Raw genomic sequence first — 27,946 nt, forward strand, 5'->3', positions numbered from 1 at the left:
TGCTTTTTAGCTTTTAGAGCACAATCTCAAAGAATTAAACAACATATTTCTGTCCCTGCTGAAGAGGTTTTGCACACAAGAAGAAGGGTACGGTTTCAACACATGTGTAATTTCTGAATAGCGGGAGAGCACGAGCACTAAATGCACGAGCTAGAGGCAAGACTCACACAGATTTCAACATACTTCTGGTAGGTAGATTCACAGTAGATTCCGTCATATCGGTAGATTTTCCTACATTCTGATTGGTTGGGCAGAGGATGCTGGACAGTTATTCTGTAGAGGCATCAAAAACAGATAGACATGACTAGAGGTTCTCTACAGGTAACTGTAATGCAGGACAAATTAGTATGTTGAATTTTATTATTATTATTTTTTTTAATTAAACACCTTTCTGATCTCTTTAAATTAACTGCCTTGTGCACATAACATCCAAAATTTCCACTTTTCAAAATTTGCACTGAGAGTAAACTAAACTTCATTTCTCCATAAGAATGCTATTTTATTTCCCCCATCCAAATTGGAAGAAGTAAAGAATTTTATGAACAAAATTGATACTTTGTATAGTATGGGTATACACAACAGTGCTTATAAAATTGATTATTTGTTGTTTACCATTGCAGTCCTTCGGCAAGCAGAACATCCATTTTTATCAGCTGGAGGTTTGTCCAGACAAAGACCAAATAACCCTCCAATTTAAAATGTCAACAGCAATTCTCACATTTGCACAGAATGAGGATGTTGTGGCATTATGAGGACTGTGATTGAAGGTGCTCAGCACCATCTGAATAATGCCATATGTTCTCGGATCGACTGAAAGAAAATGAAAGTGATTGGCAGCAATCAGGAGGTGCACAGCATCTTGCAAAATCAGGACCTAAAAGATTTGTCAATCATTCTATTATTCATCCCTCCCCAACTCCCTGTTAGCAGAAAATATAATTTGGCTATAAAAATTCAATGTTGTTTTTAAAATATACTTGGGAATTGCACACAAAACAGTACCCACCAATTTTCTTTCTTTTTTTTTTTTTTTGCTTCCTTCCTCTTCTCTGGAATAAAAACACATTTTAGATGTCTTTGTATCTTCCACAAATTAATACCTTTTCCCTTTTAATATAACGGTAGTGCACTAAGGTATGTTATTTGAGAAACTTTACACAATTTTTTCATAACATGGAATTTTATGCTGGGAATTTTTTTAAATACAAATATTATTGCCAATATAGAATTATAATTTAGTATTACTTTTACAGTACTATGTCTTTCTACCTCTAAACTAGTCTTGTTTTTTAAAATCACATTTTTTTTAACAGTAATTTGAGACTGGAGGTTTGAGGGGAAAAAACCCTAGTAGCATTATCCAGCAACAAGCTTTACAAGAAAATGGGAAGTTATCTACTGTAGAAACTGAGGGCCTTCCTCAATAAGGCTGTACATACGCAGAATAGCAAATGCGCACCATTTCAGGTCTTAACAGCCCTGCTTCCTTGCTAACTTCAGTTGTAAACCTGGTCTCAGCACATCTCAGCACTGTTTTCAGCCCATGGGAACCTACACATGGGAGGAAGGAGACAGCTATTTGATGAAGGCAGGACCAAACACCTCAAAATCCTGGGATATTCTTGCATTCTCTAATTAAGGCATCACCAGAAAGACATTTAGTGTCATACCCAGGGCCTTTAAGTTAGATGCCTAAGCACCATACACAGCATACAAGGAAAGCTAAGCAACTTAAAACAGGATTTGCAACACAAGGACTATCTGTAGGCAACCATGAAAGCTCATGAAAAACAAAATCCATCAAAGGAGTGTTTCTTCCCTGTTGTTTGTGCCTGAGACGCACAAACAGTTCACTTTGGGTCACCCAGAAATGCCTACAAAGTGAACTCAAGCTTCAAAATCTTCAGAGTGCTGAAGCTCTTTCTGGGTTGTTTTTTGGAAAGACAACTAGAAGATATCGTACAATATCCTGAGTTGGAAGGGACCCACAAGGATCAAGTCCAGCTCCTGGCTCCACACAGGGCCAGCCAAGTCAGAGCAGCTGACTGAACACATCATCCAGACACTTCTTAATCTCAGTCAAGCTTGGTGAGGTGACCACTTCCTTGGAGAGCTTGTTCCAGTGCCTGACCCACCCTCTCAGTAAAGAATCTCTTCCTAATACCCAACCTAAACCACCCATCGCAGCTTCATACCATTCCCTTGGGCTCTATTACTGGTTACCAAAGATGTCTGGTTTTACACAGCTTCAAGCAAAGACACAGAAGAACGAGGCTTTCTATGCCTCTCAGCTAGAAAAGGTTCAATGCCCAACCCCACAAACTACAAACTCCTTGCTAACAGCCACTCTAAAGTGAGGGACACATTACCTCTTACTGCTAAAACAATAAAATTGTTTTAAAAATAGTCCTAAAAACCCAATCAGGATTCATTGGATGAAAGAGAGAACCAGTGAGAGCACGTTATATTAAGAGTCATTCAAAACTGCATAAGCAGTCGCTGCAAAAACTATCAGAAACCTCCCCAGATGAGTGCCCTCATCACAGGGATTCAGAATCATGCTCTTTCTCCCACTGGTTCTCCAGAAAAATGAACCTTGAATAGCAATACTGATTATTATTATTACTTGAGTAGTTAAACAAGTGGAGTAGAATACAGCTTACTCCAGAAAACCTTTACTCTGAAATAGCTGTGGCATTCTTCTGGGAAGTGGAACATGTGGGTTTGAACACCCTTGTGATGAAATAGGTCCTAAACAAGTAACTGCTGCACCAAGCTACCGTAGCACACCTGTCAGCTGGCTTCAGTTTGGTTTTTACAGTAAGTGTAGCCCCTGTTGTTTTTGTTGGGTTTTTTTAAATGACAAAATGAAACAGAGGAACATCTGAACATCAAGAAGCACTTTTTGTATTGCAAGGGTGACAGAGCATTGGATCATTTTTCCTAAAGAGGTTGTGGAGTCTCCATCCCTGGAGTTACTAAAAATCTGACTGGACATGGACCTTGGCAGCCTGCTCTGTGTAACCCTGTTTCTCCACACCAGAGAGCTTGGACAAGTGGTGCCTTCCAACCTCAACCATTCTGTGATTCAAGCCCAGATCCAAGTTTTGGACTGTGACTCACAATCCTAATTTACATCTAGCCAGAATTAGGTAGCAGAACCAAAGACAGGGAAGAGATTAGAATACAGAACCTTTATTTGGAGAGTAGAGAACATAATGGGGAGAGTGTTTGAGGGTGGTATGTGTTGTGTTTTGGTTTTAACCTCAGAAACATACAAGGCTGTACACATAATGTAGCAGTTGCTGTGGATCTTAGTCCAAGGGAAAGTCTCCCTTTGCACTGTATGGGGCTGGATTCCACTTAAAGAACCAGATCCTAGGAATTTTTTCAGACCCAGCCCTTACTCAACACTCGCTAACAATTTAGTGTACCTTACTCTCCTCTGTACCCCCTCCTCTAAAGCAGAAATAGTAATTTTTTAGAAATCTGAAAACAGAGACAAGTCTCTTAAAATCCTACTGATTTCCTTGCAATTGCACAGCATCTAAATGGGCACAGAATAGGGCCCATTTGGCTTAACCCAGAAAAGCAAACAGTCCTGAGACACTACAGAGTACATTTCAAAGTGCACACCAGGTTTATAACTATGCAGCTACCCCTTAGAGCAATGACAAAAAAACAGGTATTTTCTTGTATGATGTTTGTCTTTTATTGTTAAGATTCATTTTAGCATGGTAAGTGTATTTGCATAAAACGAATTTTAAACTGAATAGAGACTACATTTCTATTTTATGTATTTAGAAGCTACCTAACACCATCATACCTGTTGCCCTCTATCCTATGCACTTTAGTTGTCATCTAATAGATTTACACTTAAAGCCAACTATCACCTGATAACTATGAGGACATAGGTCAGAAATTAAGACTATCTCACAGAACAGCTTATTCAGCATTTGTTATTGCAAAAATAACCCAAACCCAAAAAAACAAACCACCACCAAAAAACAAAAAAACCCATCAACAAGCCCACAGAACAGAAAAAAATAGCAAGAATAACTGGTTAGGATCAAACAAAATAAAGTTTACCAAGACAAACAGCCTTGGTTGTTTGGGTGGTTTTTTTATCTCTTAAAAAAAATTAGATTTCTACAGTCTTTCAAAATAATTTTTCTAACTTGTTTTTAGCACATTATGTCAGCAGATATACACTGTCTCACTCTCTGGTTCCACATACTAAATTGATTTAGCTCAAGATAAAACCGAATATTGGCTTTAACTCTGGGTACTGTATATTCTTGTTCTATTTTATGCTTTCAAATTGATTTCTTGTATTTTTCTCTGTATTAAAAATTAGAGCACTGAAGAGTATGAGAGTGTGATCAATTTGCAGTGGTTAGCTAACCCCAACTTTAGGCAAGTTTGGACTGGTTTGAGAAACAAACACACCTATTCCCATATAAGCTTTTACAAAAAGTAAAAGTTGCCACTTCATGATAATAAAGATTAAAAAAAAAGTTTTAGGTGAAAACTAACTGTACTACAGAAGGTTATTTTCCAAGAAGCTAGAAACATAGCAGACAAAATGCCTACAAACACTGCATCAAGTGGGCTATTTCAGTTAACATTCGTATCCTCCATTCCTTGCTGTGCGATGCTCTAAGGTGATGATGCTGACTGCATGCTCATGCCTGACCTTGGTTTTCAGAGGTTTCATACTTTTGAACTTTTTAGGGAAAGTATCACCTCAGATGTGAAATGATTATGAGCTGCTGTGTTTGCACACCAGACAGCTCATCTTCCTATCTTCGCGTGTCACTAAACTCTAGATGGATTCATCATACGACTTGAAGTGGAACTTAAGTGCATTTACATACATGTGGAATGTGTAAGCTATGACTAATTTTAACTCACAGGGCAGAATTTAAATAATTAGTTACAAGAAGTCAAACTAAGGGAAAAAAGGAGGAAAGAGATGGTTAGAGGCAGAGTAGTAAATTGTTCCATTTTTGCAGGTAATCTAAATGCAAACTAGAAGCAACTTATCATGAGAATGGATTTTCCACCATCTGGTCAAATAACAGGGGATTTGTCTAGTGGCAAGCAAAGAATGGAATGATGTGAGAAAGATTAGCGGGCAAGTCCTACAGTTGGCTAAAATGTATTTTGTGCAAACAAGAACAGATGACGCCTTAACAATTACACCTGTCAAAAACTCCAGAAAGCAATCCATCTCTGAACAGCCCAGTTGAAAACAGGCTAGTTCATAACAAAATGAATTTTTTTAAACAATTGCCAGCCATAACAGTTTGATGCATGACAAGCTTAGGAAGTCGCATTACACGTGCAACTGAAACCTTAACTAACTGGACCCTGCTTTTCTCTGATAAGTAAGATATTAAAATATTTTTTAAATATATCTTAAGTGAAGCAATGCAAATAGCTAACAATCTTGGAAAGCAAGAAAATTCAGCGTTAAGGCTGACATATAGGGAGAGACTATAATTCCTGTACATCCTATGTGAATTGGTAGAATAAGGCTTGTAGAAAAATGCCCTTTTCTGCGGGAGTCAAAAATACCAGATAGTACCTTGACTGGCATGTCTTGTACAGAATTAGGACAGTTCCTAGAATTACAGTTCATTCTAAATGTAGATATGGGCCCTTAAAATTACTACCCTATATACATCCTGCCAAGACGGAGATTCCTAATGTTTTCTGTAGAGATCAGATTTCGTTCTTCAGAAAAGATATATTTTACACCAATTCCAAGGTGACTTTCTTTAAAATTAACTCTCTTTATATGTGCACTTAGAGTTTTGGTATCCAAACTTAGCATTTACTAATGCCTCTTTTTTTTTTTTTTTTTTAAAGAGTCAACAGCTCCCTACAGAAGATGGAGGTTACAGCTCATAACTGTTTGGAGTGAATGATGAAATAATACTGTCCCAGCATTTTTTTTTTTATTTGTATCTTTATTTCTGCAGTGTCTGGCTTTCAAACACTCAAGCAGAACTTGTTACTTCATTAAGCATTTTAACAGAAGTATTTCATGAAAGTGCACAGAAAGTCATAGAAAGAAAAATCAGAAACATAAGGTTTATGTCCACTTGACTGTACAGTTTTCAAAAAATGACAGTGACGTTATCAGGTGAATTGGGTACCTGAGCAACACAAGTATCAAGGACATCCAAGAACAGCAGACAGCCATTCTTCTCATTGATCTTAGCTATTTAACTTTCAGCAGAAGTCCATACATTTACTAAAAATAGAATTTCAATATAGGAGAAAAGTTTTGTAAAATATTAACTTTTGTCTCATGCCCATCTTTTTTAGCACAGACACAAGTTCACAGGTAGCATCCCAAAAAACAGGCCTGACTTCTCACTGCGATTGAAAATTCTGAGATTGGGCAACTTCTTTATTAGGAAAATGTTTGGAACCAGACTACCTCTCTTGTTCTTTTTAAATATACATTGTGTATCATCATGATAATAAACAACTAGCCAAATATAGACAATATCTGTCTACATAATTTTTGTAGCAGCCTTACTTCTCTTTAAAAAGTTGACTATCTTTTTCCTCAAGACAGACAGATCAGACATCCAGGATGATTTTAAGCTGTGTTGATCATCTTTCCCCTTGCCCCCAACCCACTGTATTGCTGTCAGCAGACTCCCGCAAGGTAAGTCTTGAGGGGCTGTTTTCTTCTTCCTCTTAAAAAAAAGCTTGGAGATAATTTGGGGAAGTTATTCATTCATTCTTAATTTTTGATCTCCCAAGAGAGAAATAATAGTATTTTGCCACACTTCACACTCAGATGGGCCAGAAGAACAGTTATGGGAAAAGTGACATTCAGCATTATATGCATGCCGGTGGTCTAAGATGAAGTTGGGTCTCAGGCTCCTGGTTGTCCTGATATGGATGAGAGCTCACCAAACACAACATGGACAACAGGGAAAACCATCAAGTGCTGTAACTGCAGACTTCACAGACAGAGGTTACCTGACCTTTCTTACTCAAAACAGTGATATGAAAGCTTTTCTGGGTTCTTGAGTGTTTTGGGAAGACTTAGGAGACTGTAGTGAATAATTTCTTTCCACACACATACACCCCTCCCCCCCTCATTTTGGCTGCATAATTACAGTAAGGTTTAGAAATGGTGCTCAGAGTTAAAACTGGGCAGTTAATTTCCAGACATTGAAATATTTTTCCCCATGAAAACTTTGAAAATAAGTCAGAAATTGTGCAAGATCTACCTTTGTTTAACTGTAGTCCTGTCTTCTAAGAATTCACTGAGAATTCTTGGGAGAGACCAAGGTGCTACATTTAACTCTGTGATTCTTACACACCATTGGTTTCTGCTTCTTTTCCATGCCTGCACAGATCAACACACATTTTCAAGCCTGTAGTAGTAACAGAGGCTTGACGTTGGAAACATTTTCCATGTAGGAACACTTGCATTTAGGGATTCAGCTCTTGATCAGTAAAAGTAGCATCAATTACAGCTTCCTCCCTCAGAAGTGAGAAATCCATTCTGAACAGGTTATCACCTCTGTTCCTACTCTGTGAGTATCAGCATGGTAACTGCTTCCAGAGAACAACAGGGGGGTTTAATTGAAAAAGTTAGGGATGAAGAATGAGAGAGCCCATATTCAATCAGCCCTAGGCCTCGGGTTTTGGAGATGTTTGGTCACTGGAAAACATAAGATTTGTGTGCCCGTAAAACTATATGAATCTGGTTGAAGGTTTCTAGTTACTGATTTTTTGTTTTAAATTATGATTAGACTGTTTTGTTAAGCCTTTTCTACTTTAGGATATGTAAACTTCAGAACTTTAACATAAGGAAAGAAAAAACAAATTTCCACCTCATAGCCAAAAGCTAAATTTTCCTCCAAGTCATGGAAACAGAAGAGATTACAGAAACTCAGATGTATTTAGAATTTCTAAATTAAACCTTATCCACATCTCCTTTACTTTGACCTCTGGACAGTTTTCCTCTATATTACTCCAGCTTTCTGTGTATCTTTCCTCCTTTTTTGTGTATAGACAGCTTTAGAATGAGGTCCTACAACTTGAAGCTACACATATGAGTAACTTTTCTGTTAAAGTTATATTAATTCATTCTTTCTTAGAATGAAGTATTCTAAAGCTACAACAAGGTTCTGGTACAAGATTCCTTCCTTCCATATGGCAAAAGTGTGAGTGATAATAAGCCCAAGAAGAATGTAGACAATTGTTATGTTGAGTTGACCAATTCCGAGTGACTACCTGGGCCTTCTGCCTGACATCTTGGGTATCTCTGCCATCCCCTGAAGAAAAGAAGGGACTGAAGTTGTCAGGGCACCACTAAAATCGCCACTCATTTCTATCCCTAGTCTGTATACCAGCCAGGAGAACAAAAACCCAAAAAAACCCACATAAAACCAACTCAGATGTTCTTTCTGTACCATCAGATTTCCAAGTAGGATGCAGAAGTGTTACAATATCCTCTAAGACAGAATCAGATCAAGATATGAAGAACATCATTGTAGGCAAAAAAGAGCAGGCAGCACCACTCACCACTGAGATGTACGATAGAAAACCGTCAGTATGGATCTTTCCTTTTAGGAATAAGTGGTCTTAACAGTCCACGTGTGTATGCCTGCTGCCTAAACCAGGGAGTCCTACACGTACATCCCAAATACTTACTCCAATGTGCAACAGGATACCTGAACAGAAAAGTAATAAGGCTCTGGCTTACTTGTATGTACGAGTCCCCTCCCATCATAAAATTCAGGGTTGGCCTCTGCTGGGGAAAATATTAGCAAAACTGATAGTAATCTCACTGAACTAAAAGGACTTAAAGCCATTTCCAGGGCACTGGACTATTATATAAACTAACCTGTATATACATCTGTCTTTGTTTTGGTTTTTTTTGTTGGGTTGTTTTGGTTTCCCCCCTACATACACTGCAGCAGTTATCCATATTGATTATGCTACTTGGGTCTGATGTTTTGCTGCATTTCATAAGCACATAAAGCTTTGAGAAAAAAAACCTGCCCAGAGGTTAAGATTATTACAGAAGTCCATCCACTTAGTAGTTGGCTCATATGTACCTTAACATGCCTAGTTGTGTCTTGGAGTTTTGTTTTTGGAGTGGGTTTTTTTTTTAGTATTTCTGAAGTTTGGTATTGTTTACATAAAGATGAGATACACAAAACACTTGGACTGCTAAATCCTACATAGGAACCCAGGTTGATATTGATTAAACAGGAAGCTTAGCACCTGCTTACCAATTAAGTAGTTAAATAGTTTTAAGCACGTTATCCTGGGTGCTTTAAAACTAAAAACATCTGCAGCTAAGAAAGAACTGTGAGGTGAAGCCCAAGGTCACATAGCAGGCCAGTATCAGACTGAAACAAGGTCTTGAATTCCCAACCCTTGGTCCATCCCCTGCTGAAATAGTGAACGTCCTCAAGACTTCAACAAACATCACATTCTTTCTGAATCTTTCTACAGCTTTGGTATCAAGGATGCAGAGAGTAATAAAATTCTATGATTACTCATACAGTGAAGAGAGGGAGGTTGAGTACGTTTTTGCATCCTTAAATTGTCAACTTTTAATTTTACTTTCTGTCCACTTGCACGTCCCATTATAAGAACAGCAAACAGCAGCATCCAGCATGTATCTCTGCTAGACCATTGTGCCATTTGTTTCTCATCTTCTCTTGATCTTACCCAACCTCTTCTGTCTCTTCATCTTAAACACAAATATTTTATTGCTTCAGACTGGCTCTATTCTCACTGTATCTTTCTTGTAGTGATCCGAACTGAACGTGTCATTCAAGTGATGTCATATCATCTATATCGCAATACGTTTGTTGGGATGCTCACACTATTTTCTACTCCATCCCTCAAGATATCTTATTTTGTTTGTATTTATGTTTAGTGTTGCACACTAAAGGAAAGATTTTCACTGAGCTGTCCACAGTGACATCCAGGCATAATTCCTCTAAGTTATAGTTAATTTAGAGCCCAACAACGTGTAAGTAGTTCAAATTGGGGTTTTTCCAATATGCACTGTTTCATCTGTCAGCAATGCATCACTTGCCAATATGCTGCCTGTTAGCTCAGTAAGGTGCCTCAGAAGTCCCTCACAGCTTCTTGTAATCTCTACAAACCTAAGCAGAAGTGAGTTCTTGCGTATCTTAGTCTCTTTAAAAGAGACTCATAAATGTATTACATTTTCATCAAAAAAAATTTCTGATGGGAGACATTTTCAGAAACTTTTGACAGTCAGAAATATCACACCATTTCTTCTTCATTATGATTAATATTTGATAACAGATTTCTAATAGATTAGAGGGGCACTGTCTTCAAATCATATGATTCATTCTTGTTTCTTCTATACATTCAGGTTTTAAGTTTGGGCTTTTTTTAAGTTTTCAAATAATGTGTATGCCTTGCTGTAAAATGGACAAAAAGAAGCTTAACTTAGCTTTGCTCGTATTGTTAATAGAAATAAAAAGTTTGTGTGCGTGTGTTAGTTTTTTTTAAAAAAAAAAAACAAACAACAAAAAAACCTCAACTTGAGCACTGGTAGTTCAAAAAAAAAAAAAAAAAAAAAAAAAAATACTTGAGCTACCACCAGTAGCAGAACCAGACCCCATAAGGCTAAATAACCAGACCCTTACGGCTATCTTCAGACCTTAATTTAAGCGGTCTAAGCAAGGCTTACTTCCCTGACAACTAAATAATGGGGGGGAAAAACCCAACTACTGATGCTCTAGACCTGCCCCCACAGGTTTAAAGTCCGTGTTCTCAGTGCTGTAGTATACACAGTAGATTTGTCCAGTGGATTAATATAGTTACTACTTATCCATTTCTACTGACAGCAACCCCTAAGACAGCATGATGTGGGGATGCCTTATGCACAGCTCTGCAGAACACAGGGGCAAATATTTTTCCTGTTGCATGTCAGTACTAAAGTTTTTCAAACTCCTTTGATGAGGAGACAGAATTTGTCCCATTTAGCAGGTTTGTCTTGCAGATTTTATTTATTTTAAATTAATAATTTGCCTCCAGAACCCTTCTGTGAGTTTCATACTGTCATTTTGATTTTTCTGTTTCAGGAACAAAACGTAAACAGGTAATACTCCTAAGGAATATCCTGACACATGTATTCTATTCATTATAACAATTACATTTACAGAGGTAGGGAATATGCTCTTGAGAATAAGCTTCCTGAAGTTTGACTTGGGCTGAAGCCAAAACATTTCAGGTTTAGTACTCAGGAGTATTATTTAGAAGATAAATTGCTTGATATCAGATTTTGGGAAAGGTAGAATAGGCATCGAGTCTCCTTGTATAGCAATTCATTGGAGGGAACATAACCTGCATTACTTGCTTATATTCACAGTAATAATTTTTAAAAAGCCCTCTGGCTAAAAGAATTTAACTTTATTAAAGTGTTTGAAAAATGCTGTTTGGGAATATTCCATGAAAGGAAAAGCAAGAATTACTCTCCACTTCATTTTTAGGTTAGCATACCATTGTGCTTTAAAAAAATAAGCTTAGCCACTACACAGTCTTATAAATCTTTCACCATTAAAATCTATTATTGTGATAAATGGGAAACTCCTGTTGTTGGATGTTGAACTTCTAAGCAAGAAGAGTTCTTGAACCATCGCGTGACAATTCCTCGCAAGATACACTCCCCGCAGAAAAGACTATAGTCAACTAAGACTGCGTTTACAAAGAGACAACAGCAGCAGGGAAAACGACCTATTCATTTTCCTTTTGCTTACTTGGAGTCCAAGCTTTGCAGATCCTGAACTTATGGCTGTAGCGTTACATGTGCGCCCGTACGCCTTTCATGCACACACATCTGAACAGGAATTTACTCCTAAATAAAACCCTCCCTCCTTTTTACAAGTGCAGTTTCCATCCTATATATGTAAACACAAGTTTTATTCAACACTAAGTAACAATATCAACCTGTGTTTGCCTGCAGATAACTGAACAGGAATACTATTCCTTGAAACTACACTACTGCACACATAACTATTGTTTACATTTGGGGCTGAACTGAATATAATACAATATGTTCCTTCATCTATAGGCAGAGTACGACATGTTTTAATTTACTTTTAAAATACACAATTAACAGATCAGTGTAAAATTAATGGGAATAAGCCTGTAGTTGTACTGGAAACTATAGGTATCATTTAGCAGTCAAAAAGGATGACTTTGATCTTAAGGAATAGCCTCAGTAACAAGTGCTCAGATATATACAAAAACTCCTCCTTGCCTATTGCTGGCCTGGACCCATTCTGAAAGGCATCTTTTTTTGGGAAACACCTCTTTGTGAACAATGAGTGAAAACATAAGGCAATGTAAATGTATTAATGGAAAGAAAACAGCTGGTGGCACTGAAAGCCTCAGAGAAAAATGCAGGAGAAGTTTTCTTAAAAAGCATTTCAACTTGCTTGGAAAGGGAGAAATGATAAAAAAGCTTCCCAGCAGCGCCACCTGTTTATTTTAGTTTTGATTCCCTGTTACCTAATTCTTATGAGCCCATTGAGGCATGTTTTCAGAGAATTCCTTAAAACAGTTCAATTTTTTTGTTGTTGGTTGTGGTGTTTTGGGAGGTTTTTTGGTTGTTTAATACTGCTACTGGACAGTGATACTGTATCAGTAAGGATATCTTGAACCCCTTCATTACAATGAGATGATTACATTTTGGAAATGCAGTGAGCTTTACCCACTTTAAGTTCACCAAGTAAAGGTGATTAATGACAAAAGTCCATAAAGATTGCTAGAAAATGTTCCAAGCATATCGTTTAACAAACAGATTATTTCAGTAACATGCTACATAGTCTGACACCACTGATTCACAAACATTCCTTATGGCTCTTTGTATTATAGACACTTTTATTATATGTATTTCTCTTCCCAGATTCTGGTGATACAAGACATCTAAGCCAGTAACAGCCAGAACAAATACAGGGAGCAGCAATAAAAGAATTACATTCTGTATATAGTTAGGTATTGTTAAAATACAGAGAGTGTGATATAGTCTCTCCTACTAATTTCACTGTAAACATTTTTATAAGTAAGTGAAATCCAGATAGTATGCTTATTATTTTAAGGTTTAACATTTCTTAATAAATTGTATTTTGTTGAAAGCAGTTTAACTTCAGTGATGAAGTCAAAATTGCTACAGTTTTGTTTTCCAGAGAAGAATGGCAGAGGAATGCTCGATTAAGAGACATTCATTTCATAACAGAAATCCAGATATCCTATTATTTCCTACCACAACATTTTTGAAAAAACTGAATACTTATCCAGCAGTTCATGTAGCTCGTTGATTTCAAGGCCAATAAAGGCTATTAAGGTAATCTAGCTAATAGCACAATAGACTTCTTAGTGCAAATATAAATGCCCATTATATCTTGAATTCATCTTTACTTTCAGTAATCCTCTGGTAAATCATGTTCAAAAATAAATAAGTTCTTAAAATGCTGATATTTCACGAATCACTATTAGTTAGTAATCAGGAATGCAAAATGTGTTTTCCTCTGCTTTGATTTTTTCCTTTTTAAGCAAAGGATTTGCTTTTGCTTAGTTTTGCAACAGCTTTAAAACATCTTAGTTTGAGAAACAGTCCCCTTCCTGTGAATGTACGCATCATCCAATACGCTTTTTCCTTCAAAGGTTCAAATGTTAGTAAAGAAATAATTGAGCCATATTAGTCAGTGATAAAGTCAAAAGAAAAATGTGCTTCCACTTAAAAATAGCATGAATAGTCTTCTGAAGTATTTGCTACGTTTCTCCTTTTCCATACAACATAAAGTTTATCAGTTATATTTAAGAACTCCTGCATCTTCTCAGTGAGGAGTTATTCCAGCTGCACACATACTGTACATGCTATTGAAAGCATTTAATAATAGAAAACCATGCACTTTCATGTAATTCATAATTAGAAGATGACTAGAACTGCATTATTTAAAATCAAGCCTTTGTTATCAGCACCAGTTTTAGACAGAAGCTGAGAATCATTTGTGAGCTGTGGCAGACCCAGACTGTTCAAAGCAATTGCTGTTCAGCATGAAAGCTGCAATGGAGGTCACAGAACAGGTCAGGAGGAAAGATAGTGTATCGATTTCACACCAGGAATAGAGGCGAAGCGAGGGCCCACTGTTGCTGCATGTGATGTATTTCACTTCAGTTTAAGGCACATTTCATTCCAATTCAAGAGGGGGTGGGGAGCAAAGGGCGAGCGGATTTCACACTGAATCATGATGAATTCTGGACTCGTGTATTCCAGTAAATATCTCCTTCCTGACATTAAGTATTTCTATAGCAGAGTGAATACAATGGAAATTAGACTGCAACCATACAGCAGAAGAGGACTCTGGAGAGGAAGGGGAAAAAACAAACCCAAACAAAATCTGTGTAAGATTAGGTCTATTGCCTCCCAGGTTAGCATACACAAATGTTACCTCAAAGCCAGAGAAGTGCTATAGATGAAGTCTATTAATGAAGCTCTATTTTCTTGCAATATTCATGCTGAAAACAACTGTATGTAATATCTCTTATTAGAATGTCATCAAACCACAAAACACCTAAGCCAGAAGTCTTCAAAAACCAAAAGGCAGAAAGTCTGTTAACACAAGCCTCCCAGCTACACACACAAAGCCATGCTCAGTGCAAAGAAAAATCCAACTCCTGGCAAAATATTGCTTTACTGATGCATTTGAAAACATAAAGGTGATGCACAACTGTATTTTGTTTCATTTTACTTTCAAATTGATATTCCATATAACTGACTACTCCAGCAAAGGATAACAGCAACTATCCTTAACTGTTTTGTAAAAGAGCATTTATCATTATTCATATTTTGTCACCTGGTAGTAGTGGCCAGCTCTAGCCACCCTCGATACCCCCCCCCCCCCCTTATTCTTTTTTAATTGGGGAAAAAAAAAAATCTGTTCTGATGAGTAAAGCATTAAATGTAACTAGAGGGATGTTTCTCAGGTTACTTGGATAACAGGCTAGCCTTGTTCAATTCTGCCCCCCGCACCACCCACCCCCCCCAACACCAGGAAACTGAATTTCCAGTAGTCTTGCCCAGTATGTTGTAAAAGTGTCAACTCCCAAACTGTTAAGATCACACACGGGGTAATGGTAAAATTAGTGAGACCTGTAAGGATAAAGTGCTCCTTCCCTCCCCTGATGCTGCTTTGCATAATTTGTTCTCTGAAAAACTGCTGTTCTTTTGAAATGCTCTGACTCTGCTATTCTGCTGGTGACAATATTTTACAACTTTTCTAGATCTTTATACTGGCTCCATAACACTAGCAAAATAGCCAGACACTGACATATTTCAGAACAAAAGAGGACTGTATTTGAGACTACACAGAGATTTCCTATTAAATTATTTATATTAGTTCACTTCCACGTCATTATTTCTTTTCAACTGTTCTAAGGCATCAATGTCAACTTCTTGAACCCTCTCATGAAAGCTTTGCTGTCATCAGGGTCTATTTCAGCATCCTTAATTCTGCATAAGGAATCAGTTACCCAGCAAGTTTCCAATCACAAAGGGCCAGATGCTCCTCTCTGCTACATGCTGGAGCTGGGCAGAAGGGCCCCTCACTAAGACAGAGGAGGGCAAAAGGTGGCCGTGCAGTGTGTGTGTGTGTACTACTGGCCTGCCACAGAACAGCTGAGACTGCTGTGCATGAAGAAAAAAATAAGTGTTCAAACAGTGGCTACAGTTAACAAACTGAAGTGATGGCAGAGATCTGTTACTCTGTACAGAATGAACCACAAGGAAATATCATTAACTTGCACTGCAAAACTCCATCATAGTTACCACTTAATAACTCTTCAACTTCCATAATGCTGTGCTGTAAACGTATAGAAAACTTACACAGCCTTGAGTGAACCTTCAATGGATTAGCACCTGCTGGCTACAGACAAAGTCAAAACCCACTAATGCTATTTGATCTACAGACTCCTGCTGACACCATGCATCATATGATTCTTATCTCCTCTGATATGTGGAGTAGTTAAACTGCCTGTGATGGCTCCTCTCACGAACATCCAAAAGCATGGTGGTGCTCAGGGTTGTTTCCTAAGACCGTGAGCTGTAGAGTAGCTGCAGGCTCAGCTGTATGAGTAGAAGACAGGCATTTCTCTAGCTAGCATTCAGAGCTAACTCTTCCCATTAAGAAAGCATGAAGACATTTTTACCTCACATCTGTTACTAGATTCCCAGATAGCACTGGTAGCCAAAATAATTTTTCCATTTACAGTTGGACAGAGGATTGTTATTTTTTAATGGGCAAGGTCCTTAACTAGAGAATAAAACATTAGGAAAACTATAGACTAAGCTATTTTAGCATGCAGTTTTGAAAACAGAGCCAGCAAGCCACCCATCTAAAACAGACTGTAAATCCCAAATTGTTAAACAAAAACAAGATGCAATAATTCAACATAATCCACAGTGATTGCCTATAATACACTAGGCCTAATTTCAATTCCAAGCCTAATTAGAAGTTCAAAGGCCTCTGTGGCCCAGGTCCCCACAGTTATATACACAGACCCCCAAACACCAACATGGCAGCTGTGTGTTATCAGGGACACATCAGCTGGCACACAGGGGAAGCTGACAGCTGCAGGGCTTGCTTTCAGTAGAGTTCAAGTTGAGCCCAAGGCTTGCACACACCACAGAAAGGTTTGTGCCAACCGTTGTAGCTATTCCTCAGGCAGGAATGAAGACATGGGGTGATGTGGCACCACAGTGAGGATTCTTCAGAAACATACCACTGACATCTGTACCAGCTGCTACCACGTGCTCCATGGATGGAGAAACACATGGCAGGAGCACCCATTGTACCAGAAGCTGGAATGGCTACTGCAGGTGTGGGATAGAGATCCAGGAAGCTGCTGCATTTCCCAAAATTTCTAGGTTTATGGGTCAGTACAGGGACAATGTTCTACCATTCCTTCAAAACCCTCCATCACTCAACTAACTGAAAGTGACCTGCGCTATCAAAAAAAAAAAAGATTAAAGATGTAAAGAAATCTGAAATCCAAGTATAGCTCTCCCCTCAACAGTGAGAGGGATGACAATGCAGAAGAGAGATAGGCATAGGGGCTTGGGTTAAGTTCAATTAGCAGTAAAGCATGGTCTGGAAAGGTGTGTGCATAAAATATAGGCCTCAGGGAATAATGGCAGTAAATAGACAAATTAAACTTTCTAACCTCTCATCTATATAATTATTTTTTTTTTAATATTTACTGAGTGTAAAAGGAATAGCCTTAGACCCTTGCAATGAAAATGATAAATGGTCATATTGCTTGTGTGTTAATTAATACTAACCCCTCTCAGGATAACAAAAAACATCCCCAAAAAAACTCACTGAAAACAACACAAGGGAAAAAGAACCCCCAGAACTCTACAGACACAATATACATGCTTTTTAAGCAAGGCAGCCTGGTAAGTGGGTGTGTTCCAAGTAGCCTGCACTGTGGTTTACTTTCTATACAGAAACAGCAACCTGAAAAAATGAAACTCAATCAAGTGCAAAGCATTAAATTGCATCTTCTCCTTGTAAGATGCTTTTACCAAAACATTCAGCCACTTCAGCAACAATCTCATCCAAACAACAATATTTGGAGTAAATGGTGTGAATAGAAACTTTCAGTTCTACACTAGACATTTTCACAGATTGACCTAAAACATAGTGAGCTTCTGCAAAGTCGACTTACTTCTCTAGGGATTAAACTTCCTAGAAGCATACCTATACAATACTGTGTCTCTTAATTCACAACACTTGCAATTAGTGTGGGTTGTGTGGTAGGTGTTTTGGGCTTGTTGGTTTTAAAAAACAAGGATACAAAAAACTCAACAGATCTCAGTTATACAAAGATGTAACAGTTGCACAATTCTTTTGAGAATGAAGAATTCCCCCTTTGCTGTAACTAATTCAAAAGAAAAAAATATATCCCCCTTAAAGCAGTAAAAAGTATGTTTGGAAAATGTCCACAGATGCTTCTGTCATATGAAATATTTCCCCAAGTAAAAAAATCTCCAAAGATAACATTTTTAAAACTCACTAATATTACTCTTTCTCTAAAGGGCAAAAATCAGTTTTGATTATTAATTACCTTTTTCAGCTTTATTTGGGTCTGCTTTTTCCCCACTACCTTCCTAACCAGCATTCCATATTAATTCATAATTGCTGAAAAGTCAACACTGAACTGAATATATTAATAAAATAAATAAAAACCCCCACAGAAAGCCACACCAAAACCACCTCAGATTCACATGTATGCAACTCAAGTCCCAAAAAGAACCGTGTGGCCTGACAGCTCCTACTTTCAGTGGAGGATTACTAGGGATTATGTGTAATTAACCATAATTGCACATTATTTTTTTCATTTAAAAAAAGAACAACCAACATGAATTCTTTCTGGTTTCTAATAACATTTTACCTCCTGAATCTTCACAATGATTTTCTAGTTTTGCACTAAAAGAAATGATTATGAAAAAAAAAAAACTTCTGGGATTTCCAATGAGCAAAAGTAGCAAGACTCAGTTCAGAACAACTGATCACAGAGACAATGCTGTAATTGCTGTCCACTTGCTTAATAATGACTTAGTGACTGGTTTTCTGTACAGCAAAACACTCATGGATTTGATGTTTCAGAAAGAGGACTCAGATAATGAATATTTTCAGCATTGTCATTTATATTGACAGCGTAGAGGGTACTACTAGTCCTTCCAATTCTGAGGGAATGAACACTTCACTATTGTGAAATTCAAGGATGAGAAGGTTTAGAACAATGGTTTTGAAAAGATATTTTAGGTCTTCTAGTTTTAGAAGAGCCATTTAAAAACAAAATGCCTTTTTGGATGCCTTGGCAAAAGAAAAACAAGCAAAGAAAAATCTGAAATGCAAGCAACATACTTTTTATGTGACATTAAAGACAACAATGCTGGTTTAAAGAAAAAAAAGCAGCATATCTTTCACATTTTATGTCCTAAGTACATTTAAGTACTGCCTATTACTTGTCAAGAATTCAACAGCAAATAGAAACTTTCCAGGTTGACGTGCTGGGGCAGAGGAAGGTCATTCTTTAAAGCATTTACTCCCTTGAGAGGAAAACCTGGAAGGATGCTGTTTGAGCAATTTATACCAGGCACAGCAAGTCATTAGATGCCTGTGCTGCAAGTCTGCCATGATCCTGACTCCACAGCCATATGTGGTTACCACGGTGGGAACCAGTTCTAAAAGCCTGTAAGTCAAAGCAGCGTATTTTCTTCTCAACGTGCCCAGTGGTTATATGCACTGTAAATCTTTCACAGAATAGCAAGAGACCAGAACAGCAAAGGAGCATCAGGCAGATGAATAACCATGCAGTGCTGTTTAAAAAGTAAATTTTCAATTTTGGAAGTCACTACTGTGGAAGAACAACAAAAAAACCCAAACAAAAAACCCAAACCAAAACAAAAATCTGCAGGTAGGAAAACATTTTTCCTGGTTAGTGTTTTAAGAGAGTTTTTATCCTGATTCACTTTGACTCCAAACAAAAAAAACCCAAAGAAGTAAACCCACAACATCTGTCAGTAAATAACACACTACTCATTTTATCTTCAAAAATTTTGCTAGAGCAAAGAGATTCCTATTTTAAATAGACAAAACAATACAGTTCCTGAACTGTACTTTTTAAAGATTTAAAACCTCAGCATTTTCTATAAGCCCAGCCATCCAGGAAGAACACATGAGCTTGCAAATAACTCCCTTTTCTAGGGGAAGGTTACAAAAGGATGCAACAGATGTCTAACTTCCAGATTTATAGCAAGCAATACACAATACAGATTTGCTCATAGAGAACACAACCTTATTCTATTTACACAGGCACAATTTCAAATCTAATACAGATCCACAAACAATGGCAGGACAAGGGGGATTGACTGAAGCTGAAGGAGGGAAGGGTTAGCTTAGATATTAGGGGGAAGTTCTTTACAGAGATAGTGGTGAGGTGCTGGAACGGGCTGCCCAGAGAGGTGGTGAATACCCCATCCCCAGAGGTGTTCAAGGCCAGGTTGGATGGGACCCTGAGCAACCTTGTGTAGATCCAGGCCCTACCTGTGTCAGGGGGTTAGAACTGTATGATCCCTGGGATCCCTTCCAACCCAGACCGGTCTCTGAGTCTAAAGAGAAACATGCATCTACCAAGCATATACTCCCGATACACACGTCACGTGTAGAACTACCTAATGCTTGCTTTTATTTTTACTGTAGACCAGAAATGACACAAAACTCAGAAGTACTTTAGCCAACAAGAACTGCATATGGGATAGCCCCACTTGTCCTTCTCCCAATGCTTCGCTGATCTAAGGTGACATACACTCCTCTGCATGCTGTCCCCAAGGACAACCCTGTTTCCGATACCTTAGCCCAGTCAGATGACTTCTCGTTTTAGCATGGATTGCTTCACCAACCTGTTCAGAGCCCTTCCTATGCCTCTGGGCCACACAAGAGGAGAGCTAATCCTCCAGTTTTTTGGCCAAGGTTATCCTCCCCACACTTGCTGAACACTGTATGTAGATTTAATGTCTGTCTGAAAAAGAGAAAGCTCAATATATATAGATATGTCCAGACACGTGACTATATTTCTATTTTTAACTCTCAAATTTCATTACAGAATCTTTATATTTATATACAAGCACAATATAAGTGACTTACTATTTTACAGCCCTCTCAAAATACTCTCCTGTAACATCTGGATTTGTCCCTTTAGCTTAGGGAGCTATGTGAACATTTTTAATATACTCAGAGGACATCCTGTATTTCTTGTGAACTTACATATCCCAATTCCCACATATTTTAACACTGGGAAATACATCAAGCTAGAAACCTAGAGGAAAAAAAGATCCCTTAAAAAGACACAATTAGGCCACCAGGCTCACCAATGCAAGCAAGAATTAAACAAAAAAAAAAGTTAAGCAAGGCCACCCCCATCACCGGTATGCTATCCATGTAGCTTTGGCAATAGCCTGTATTAAAGCAAGAGATGTACTGCTGTATTTTAAGAAAGGGTATAAGGCGTTCCTAAATCTCACTGTTTCTTGACTCTTGAGCATTATTTAGCCAAACATAAAAGCATTCCTGTAGACTACATTTACTTGTCTCCAACCCAAAATTCCAAATAGAAAAGCAAGCATACTATCCCTAGAAAACATAAATTTCCTTTACATCAAACATCAGCTCTACGTATAACTATATATGCTTTTCACAATAGGAAAGCATGAATGCTTTCATCCAGATGAAGATTATCCAATTACCTCTCTGACAAAGGGTCTTACAGTAAAGAGTGTATACGACCAGTTTAAACCCTGGGACTCACACAAAGGGGAGTAAAGTACCCAGATAAAAAATGAGATTCTAACATATGTAGGCATTAAGATACTGTTATTAAATTTTCTGATGGAAAATTGCCTTTTTAAGAGAGCATTGCATTTCTGTAGCCATTTTCTTCGTCTATATGCATCGTCAAAGTTCCACTGAAACCAACAACACAACACAGGCATTAAATGAGGACTCACAGTTGTTATTTTCATAAAAGAAAGTTTACACCACAGTCCAAGCAACACATCATTCGGAGCTTCTTCCCTCAAAAAACCTGGGAGCCCACTAGCACATAACATACTTATCACAACTTCCTCACTGGTCAGAGTATGTGTTTCACTTCTTTCTTAAACACACCCACGGCTAGAAAATAACATCTATAGCATACATCTTCAGAGGCATCTAGATATGTAGAAGCAACATTTATGCATATACATGCATGCACCTTTAAAGCGTTATTATAAGGCTTCCTTTCCAGTATTATTAGCAGCTGCTTGCATATGTGTAACTTCTTGTCCAGAGTGACAGCTGTATTTTCGCCTGTTTTGACATTGAGTCTGATCTGGGTGAATAGCTCATATCCATTAAAGTGCTATTACAACACTGAATGACTGCCAGAATACTTCCTGATCAATTTTAAAAGCCAGCTAGCTGTCATCATCTAATCGCAACAGCAGAAAACAAATCTTTGGGGAATAAAACAAGATTTTTTTAAAACATTTTAAAAAGCAGAGTATTAAGTCTAAAACCTCCAAACTATTTAAATAAAAAAAAAAGAATCATCACAAGCTGCAGTGATATCTAGGTAAAAATCTCTGCACTTTAGAAACCCATATACTTGTTACTGACAAGCATTCAAACGTAGTCTCTAAATCTACCATTTCAACAATCTCTGGAGTTTGAACTCTTGCCATTACATAACTTAATAAAGCAGCACTGAAAACAATCACCACAGAGTGCGATTGTGCTCACCATTAAATTTAGTTCAATAAAATTTAAGACTGAATTCAATCATCTTTCTGTCTTTGGTTGAATGGCTGAAACCCAACATACAGGTTCAACTCCTTACTTCTGAATAGCTTTAAAATATGCATATTTTTAAGCTGCAGTACAAACACCATTTCAGACTTTCATTTATCAAGCAGGCTTGAAAGGCTCTATAACTCACAAAGACAGTTAAGACCACTTGAAGAGAAGGCACAGTTGGCACAAGGCTGGTACAGCTTTGAGGGGGCCTACAGCAGTGCTGTATTTGTAATATAGCACACTACAAGAACGAAAAACAAATTGTAAAAAGCTGTATGAAAGATGTCTAACACATCAACCATGCAATGCTCACATGCATGCGCAGTGACTGGTAAACATACGAGTTTTTCATTTCTCCCCACTGCACTGTTTTCTCACCAACACTGTGCCCCTCACTGCTTTGCTGTGTGGTCAGTCTGTTCTGATCAATTAAACAGAAGGCACCAAGCACCTGAATGTAATATTGCTGCATCAAAATATATTCATGAAAGTGGCTTAGAAAAGTAGACCCACCTTCTACATCAAAAACAATCAATTTGGTTCCAAAAATTACATGGTACACTGGGCATTGGAAATAGACCACAAATTAAAAGTTCTTTGAATAGCTTGTCCTGTATCTCTAGCAGAGCTGAAACAGTATTAGACAAAACCTATCCCAAACACCACACCATAAAAAGAAAGAATACTCAAAACCCAGAAACCACACACACAAAACAAGATCCAAAACTAAACCAACCAAATCAAAATGCCGCCACAGGAATCAAAAATCAACCAAGCTAGATGACAGTCTTACCTGATGAATATGCTGCAAGACACACAATTGCATCAGAATAATTGCACTACGAAGTTCAGTCTTACAATTCTAGTTCACATATAAATGAACTCTACGTTTATGAAACTATAAAACTTAATTAGAAAGACAGTTGCATTACTGCCTGTCAAAACCAATGCCATTTGTCAGTTTACAATACACTAATCATTAAGAAGTCTTGAAAGTGTTACCCTAACCAGAGCGTTCATGACCTGAAACCACTCTCTACGTAAAATGAGAAACTAGAGAAATATTATTAGATCTATGAATAGCTCATGTATTTTATTCCATTTACAGGTCTATTTTTTGACCAGCAGGTTGAAGGAGGTGATTCTCCATCTTTACTTTGTCTCGTAAGAAGCTACCTGGTGTGCTGTGCCCAGCTCTGGGCCCTCCAGTACAAGAAAGCCATGGACCTGTTGAGTGAGTCCAACAGAGGGCCACGAAGATGATCAAAGGGCTGGAGCACCTCTCCTATGAGGACAGGCTGAGAGAGTTGGCCTTGTTCAGCCTGGAAAACAGAAGGCTTCAAGGACAACTTCTAGCCACCTTCCAGTTTCTAGAAGCGCCTACAGGGAAGATTGAGAGGGGCAGGTTATCAGGTAGTGTAGTGATAGGGCAAGAGGGAATGGCTCTAAATTAAAAAAAGGTAGATTTTAGATCAGATACTAGGAAGAAATTCTCTGCTATGGGGGAGGTGAGGCACTGGAGAAGGCCCAGAGAAGCTGTGGATGTCCCCTCCATGGCAGTGTTCAAAGCCAGGTTGGACAGGGCTTTGGGCAACGTGGTCTAGTGGAGCGTGTGGGCATGGGGCTGGAACTAGATGATCTTTAAGATTCTTTCTATAAACCACTATATATTTTTAATTAATAAAATCATAATCTACATTGTTAAAGTTTAATGCTTAGCTTTGGAGGATGACATGTTTATTAACTGTTTAGAATTCTGGATAATAGCACCAGTGATATGAAATGGCTACATTAATAACTACAGTGGGAAGGGACTACTGGGAATCTTAATGTTTACAAAAGGATTCTAAACAGCTAATATTTAAAGATTGCTACAAAATACTGTGCATGGAAATATACATTGCTTGTAACTTGACATCAACAATGTTGCTTATTTAAAAACAACAAACAAAACCATAACATTTCCATAATTCCAGGGTTCTCAAGATGTTATTCTGTTAACTGCAAAAATTTCTGCAGCTACCTTCTGAAAGAGCCAAAAATATAACAGGTTTTCTGTCAATGCAATCATACACTAGAAAAAAAGAAATCATAAAAACTAAGAGGCTGAAGAAAACTGATCCCCATGCTTCACAGCAAGCCAAGTCACTACTAACCAGGACGGTACAACTACAGAAGAGAAGTAAGATCTGGAACTCAGCATGGACTAAGTCAGTTAGCTATTTCAGAGCTATCTATTTACTATGTAGGAAGGAAGATCATGGGCCACATCACAACGAACATCCCGCTCCCAAATTGGCAGGTCCTCCAAAATGGATTGGCACGTTGCCACTGCATTTAGTCTCAGTGGGAATATACAACAGGAGGAACAAGTTACAAAAGACCAGAACAGGAAGGAGGGACAACAGGAGTCTACAAGTCTGTTCTTCCGATATTCACAGAGGAAGGAGGTCACCAATTAAGAGACACTTAAGTTACATGCAATGACTTAAAAGAGGAAAAAAAAGAAGGCAAAGACAAAAAAGACAAACAAACATCCCTCCACACACATGTATCACCCAGCATAGGAACGGAGGATGACTTTTGACTCATAAGGCCTATCAGGATATTACTTGATACAAGTATCAAATTACTATTATAAAGATGAGAGTCATATTTACTACCATTTGACAGAAACGATTACAGTATTAAAGGTACAAAATAGTTATTGGAAAATCCATCTAAATGTCTCATTTAGTAATTCCATTGTTAGGGAAGCTTTGTGATGTAATGCTCATCTTGCTCTCACGGGTATTGATTATGCCCATATAACATACGATACAGCTAGTATACTATTAATGATGACAGTAGAGAGGACTTTGCTTTATTTACATAGTGTTACAGGAAAAGTGGCTCATTACATCAAAACTTCAAGCAAAAAAAGGAGCAGAGACATATTCAGTTCTGCATTTGTCTGGCTAACGGTCATTGCAAGTAACATGCCAAGCTTCATACCACTTTTACTTTTTTCTTAAAAAAAGTTCACCATGCTGTTCAAGAGGGAGATAACTCAGCCTTGGACAGCAAGTAAATCCACCCACACTAAAACCTCTCCCAGATGACCAGCTTCTTTCTGCAGCAGAGAGATAATTCTTTGCCTTTGAGCAATTTCAAAATTAACTACGAACTGAAGAGTTGTCATATGATAATTTACTAGGGGGGGTGGGAAGGAAGAAGTCAGTAGATATTCAGAGTATCATACATCCTAGCAGGGATCTTTCACCCTTTGGCTTTCCAGCTGACCATCTGCTTTTTCTGCAACAGTGACCTACACATTGCCTATACAGGATCTATGCCTCATCATGGAGTTTTCATCATGGAGGTGCACAGCAGAATACCACGGTCCCAATTTCCCTCTGCAACTTCCCTGTCTCTCATTCTTAAGCACTCAGGATTTATGTCCCTGTGTTATCTAATTCCAGGACAACACTGTCCTCCTAGTTTGGAATAAAGGCCCACCTCTCTGTAGCGCTCTTCCCTTGAATTACCTCCTTTAAAATGTCTTAACTCACCTGTTACTCCAGCTGTATATAAGTTGATCAGGTCACACAGATAGTCCTTCTAATATATTAGGAAAGATATGATTGTAAACAGCTGACAACACTAACATCCCCAGCAGCAGGAGGCAGAAAAACATTTACACTGGCAATCTGAAGTACAGCTAACTTAAAAACCAGACTAAAATACCATACATAAGGGGAGGTGTAGATCAGCTAGCACTTTGTACTGAAAGAAAGTGATGTTGGAGGCGATCTTTGAATTCAAAAGTAATACTAACTTTGTGTCTTGACTCCCAAAAATATATATTTAGCTTCCTAACATTTACGTCTGAAGTAATTAACGTTGGCAGATCTTTTTTTGAAACCTCTAGATTGCTTCCTGTCAGTGGTGGTCTCAGCTTTGCTAGAGATCAGATCACAGCAGGTCTGCCAGCCATGCTAAAAGCTGGCAGCCCAGCAGATAAGAGCTCTCCAGCACTGGCACTTCTGTGGACTTCTGGTCAAATCTGACACAGAACAGATAAGATATATGGAGGAAGCAAAAAATAAGGTTTTGGGACGGGATGCACATACTTCCATACATGAGCTAATGTCTGTAGCTATAAAGCTGGTATCTTTTGATTCATCTGGTTTTGTTAGAGTTGACAACTGCGGCTCAGGTTTGTACCCAAAATTGTCCTACACTGGACAGCTGCAAGACATTGTTGTTACATGAACTGCCAGTCACTCAATATGCTATGTGACGGACTTAATAAATACCGTTAGATATGATTATACAGATGTAACATTGCAACAGCACTGCAATTATGGGGTCACCCCACATCTGGACTTGATGTCTACAATTCAGTTGCTATGAATATGATCCTGTGAGAAAGAGGGATTGTAGCTCAGTTAGAAACTTTTAACACTGGTAGGTCATCTATTCCAAATATGTTTTCCCATTAAGCTAAACAGTATATTTGTAACTTAAGTTTCTGAGACAAGCAGGTTATAAGAGTCTTATATTTGTTAAAATTTTGTTCCCTGAGAAATCCTACTACACAGAATAAAGCAAACTCACAGCATATTATTTATTTACACATGAATTAAAATTGCATGCTACCATGGAATAAAATAGGGAGGCAGTCTAGGTTCTCTCCATACAGAAGAGGAGCTCTGAAAGACTTCCAGTTACCGAGACAAAAAGAGTCTCCAAATGAAAGCCAACATTTCTGAATCAATATAGGTGGAGATAACAACCTCCCTTTCTACCTCCACGCTAGAATTTTTTGTGCCTGATCTGTCTCCATTACTGCTCACATCCCTCAGGCAGGTCATCCAGTCTTTACACCAAGTTTTTAATTTCCCCTCCTCTCTGAGCAATTAAGGTATCTGCATGGGAACTTCAAAAAGCCCATATCTTGCTTTATATGTTAATAATTCAGGCCTCACAATCCCCCTAATAATCACCTTTGGGGAAAAAACAAGTGAAATTAAGTAGCAGTTAACTCCTACTTCAGCACCAAAAGTCCCAATGTCTCTGACTTCAGCTGCTAGGGGAGGCAGGGACAGAAAACAGCAAAAAACCAAAACAAGCTACAAAAACCTGTGTACAAAAGCTGTCCCCTAGATGGTTTATGTAACACTTCTGATACCTTCAAGAATGTAACATGCAAAATGGTTTAACGTCATTTCTAAAAATCTCGTGGTAATTTACCACTGCATCTATTTCAGAGCTCCTTTTGTCAATTCAGGTGTGGGTGAGCTTGTTGTTTCAATATGCCAAAGTTGCCAGCAGAGAGGATTACCAAGAGTGTATCAAGAGAGCATTGAGTGGCTGTTGACTCAAATTTAAAGGAAGAACTGTAACTCTTCAAAAGCACATCACAAAGCAACGGGACAGCAGAGTCCCTGCCCTCACAGCTCTCTGAGCCTTATACCTGAATATAACAGTATAGCAAAGCAAGTATAGATGACAATCTGCACTGCACT

General features: G+C 38.1%; 1 protein-coding gene across 6 annotated transcripts in view; it reads right to left on the bottom strand.

Annotated features, from left to right (window-relative positions):
• NPAS3 (neuronal PAS domain protein 3) overlaps positions 1-27,946 on the bottom strand; it is a gene marked incomplete at both ends in the record, with an annotated part of 611,353 nt that overhangs the window by 531,117 nt on the left and 52,290 nt on the right. The window contains one exon of one of the 6 annotated variants that reach the window (XM_084262731.1): positions 184-273. The exons of the other annotated variants lie outside the window; for them this stretch is intronic. Within the exon in view, the coding sequence (XP_084118857.1) occupies positions 184-273 (90 nt within the window). The remainder of the gene's footprint in view (positions 1-183; positions 274-27,946) is intronic. 6 annotated transcript variants of the gene reach the window in all.

This window comes from Gallinula chloropus (genome assembly GCF_964237585.1).
Source record: "Gallinula chloropus genome assembly, chromosome: 4".
Lineage (NCBI taxonomy): Eukaryota > Metazoa > Chordata > Aves > Gruiformes > Rallidae > Gallinula > Gallinula chloropus.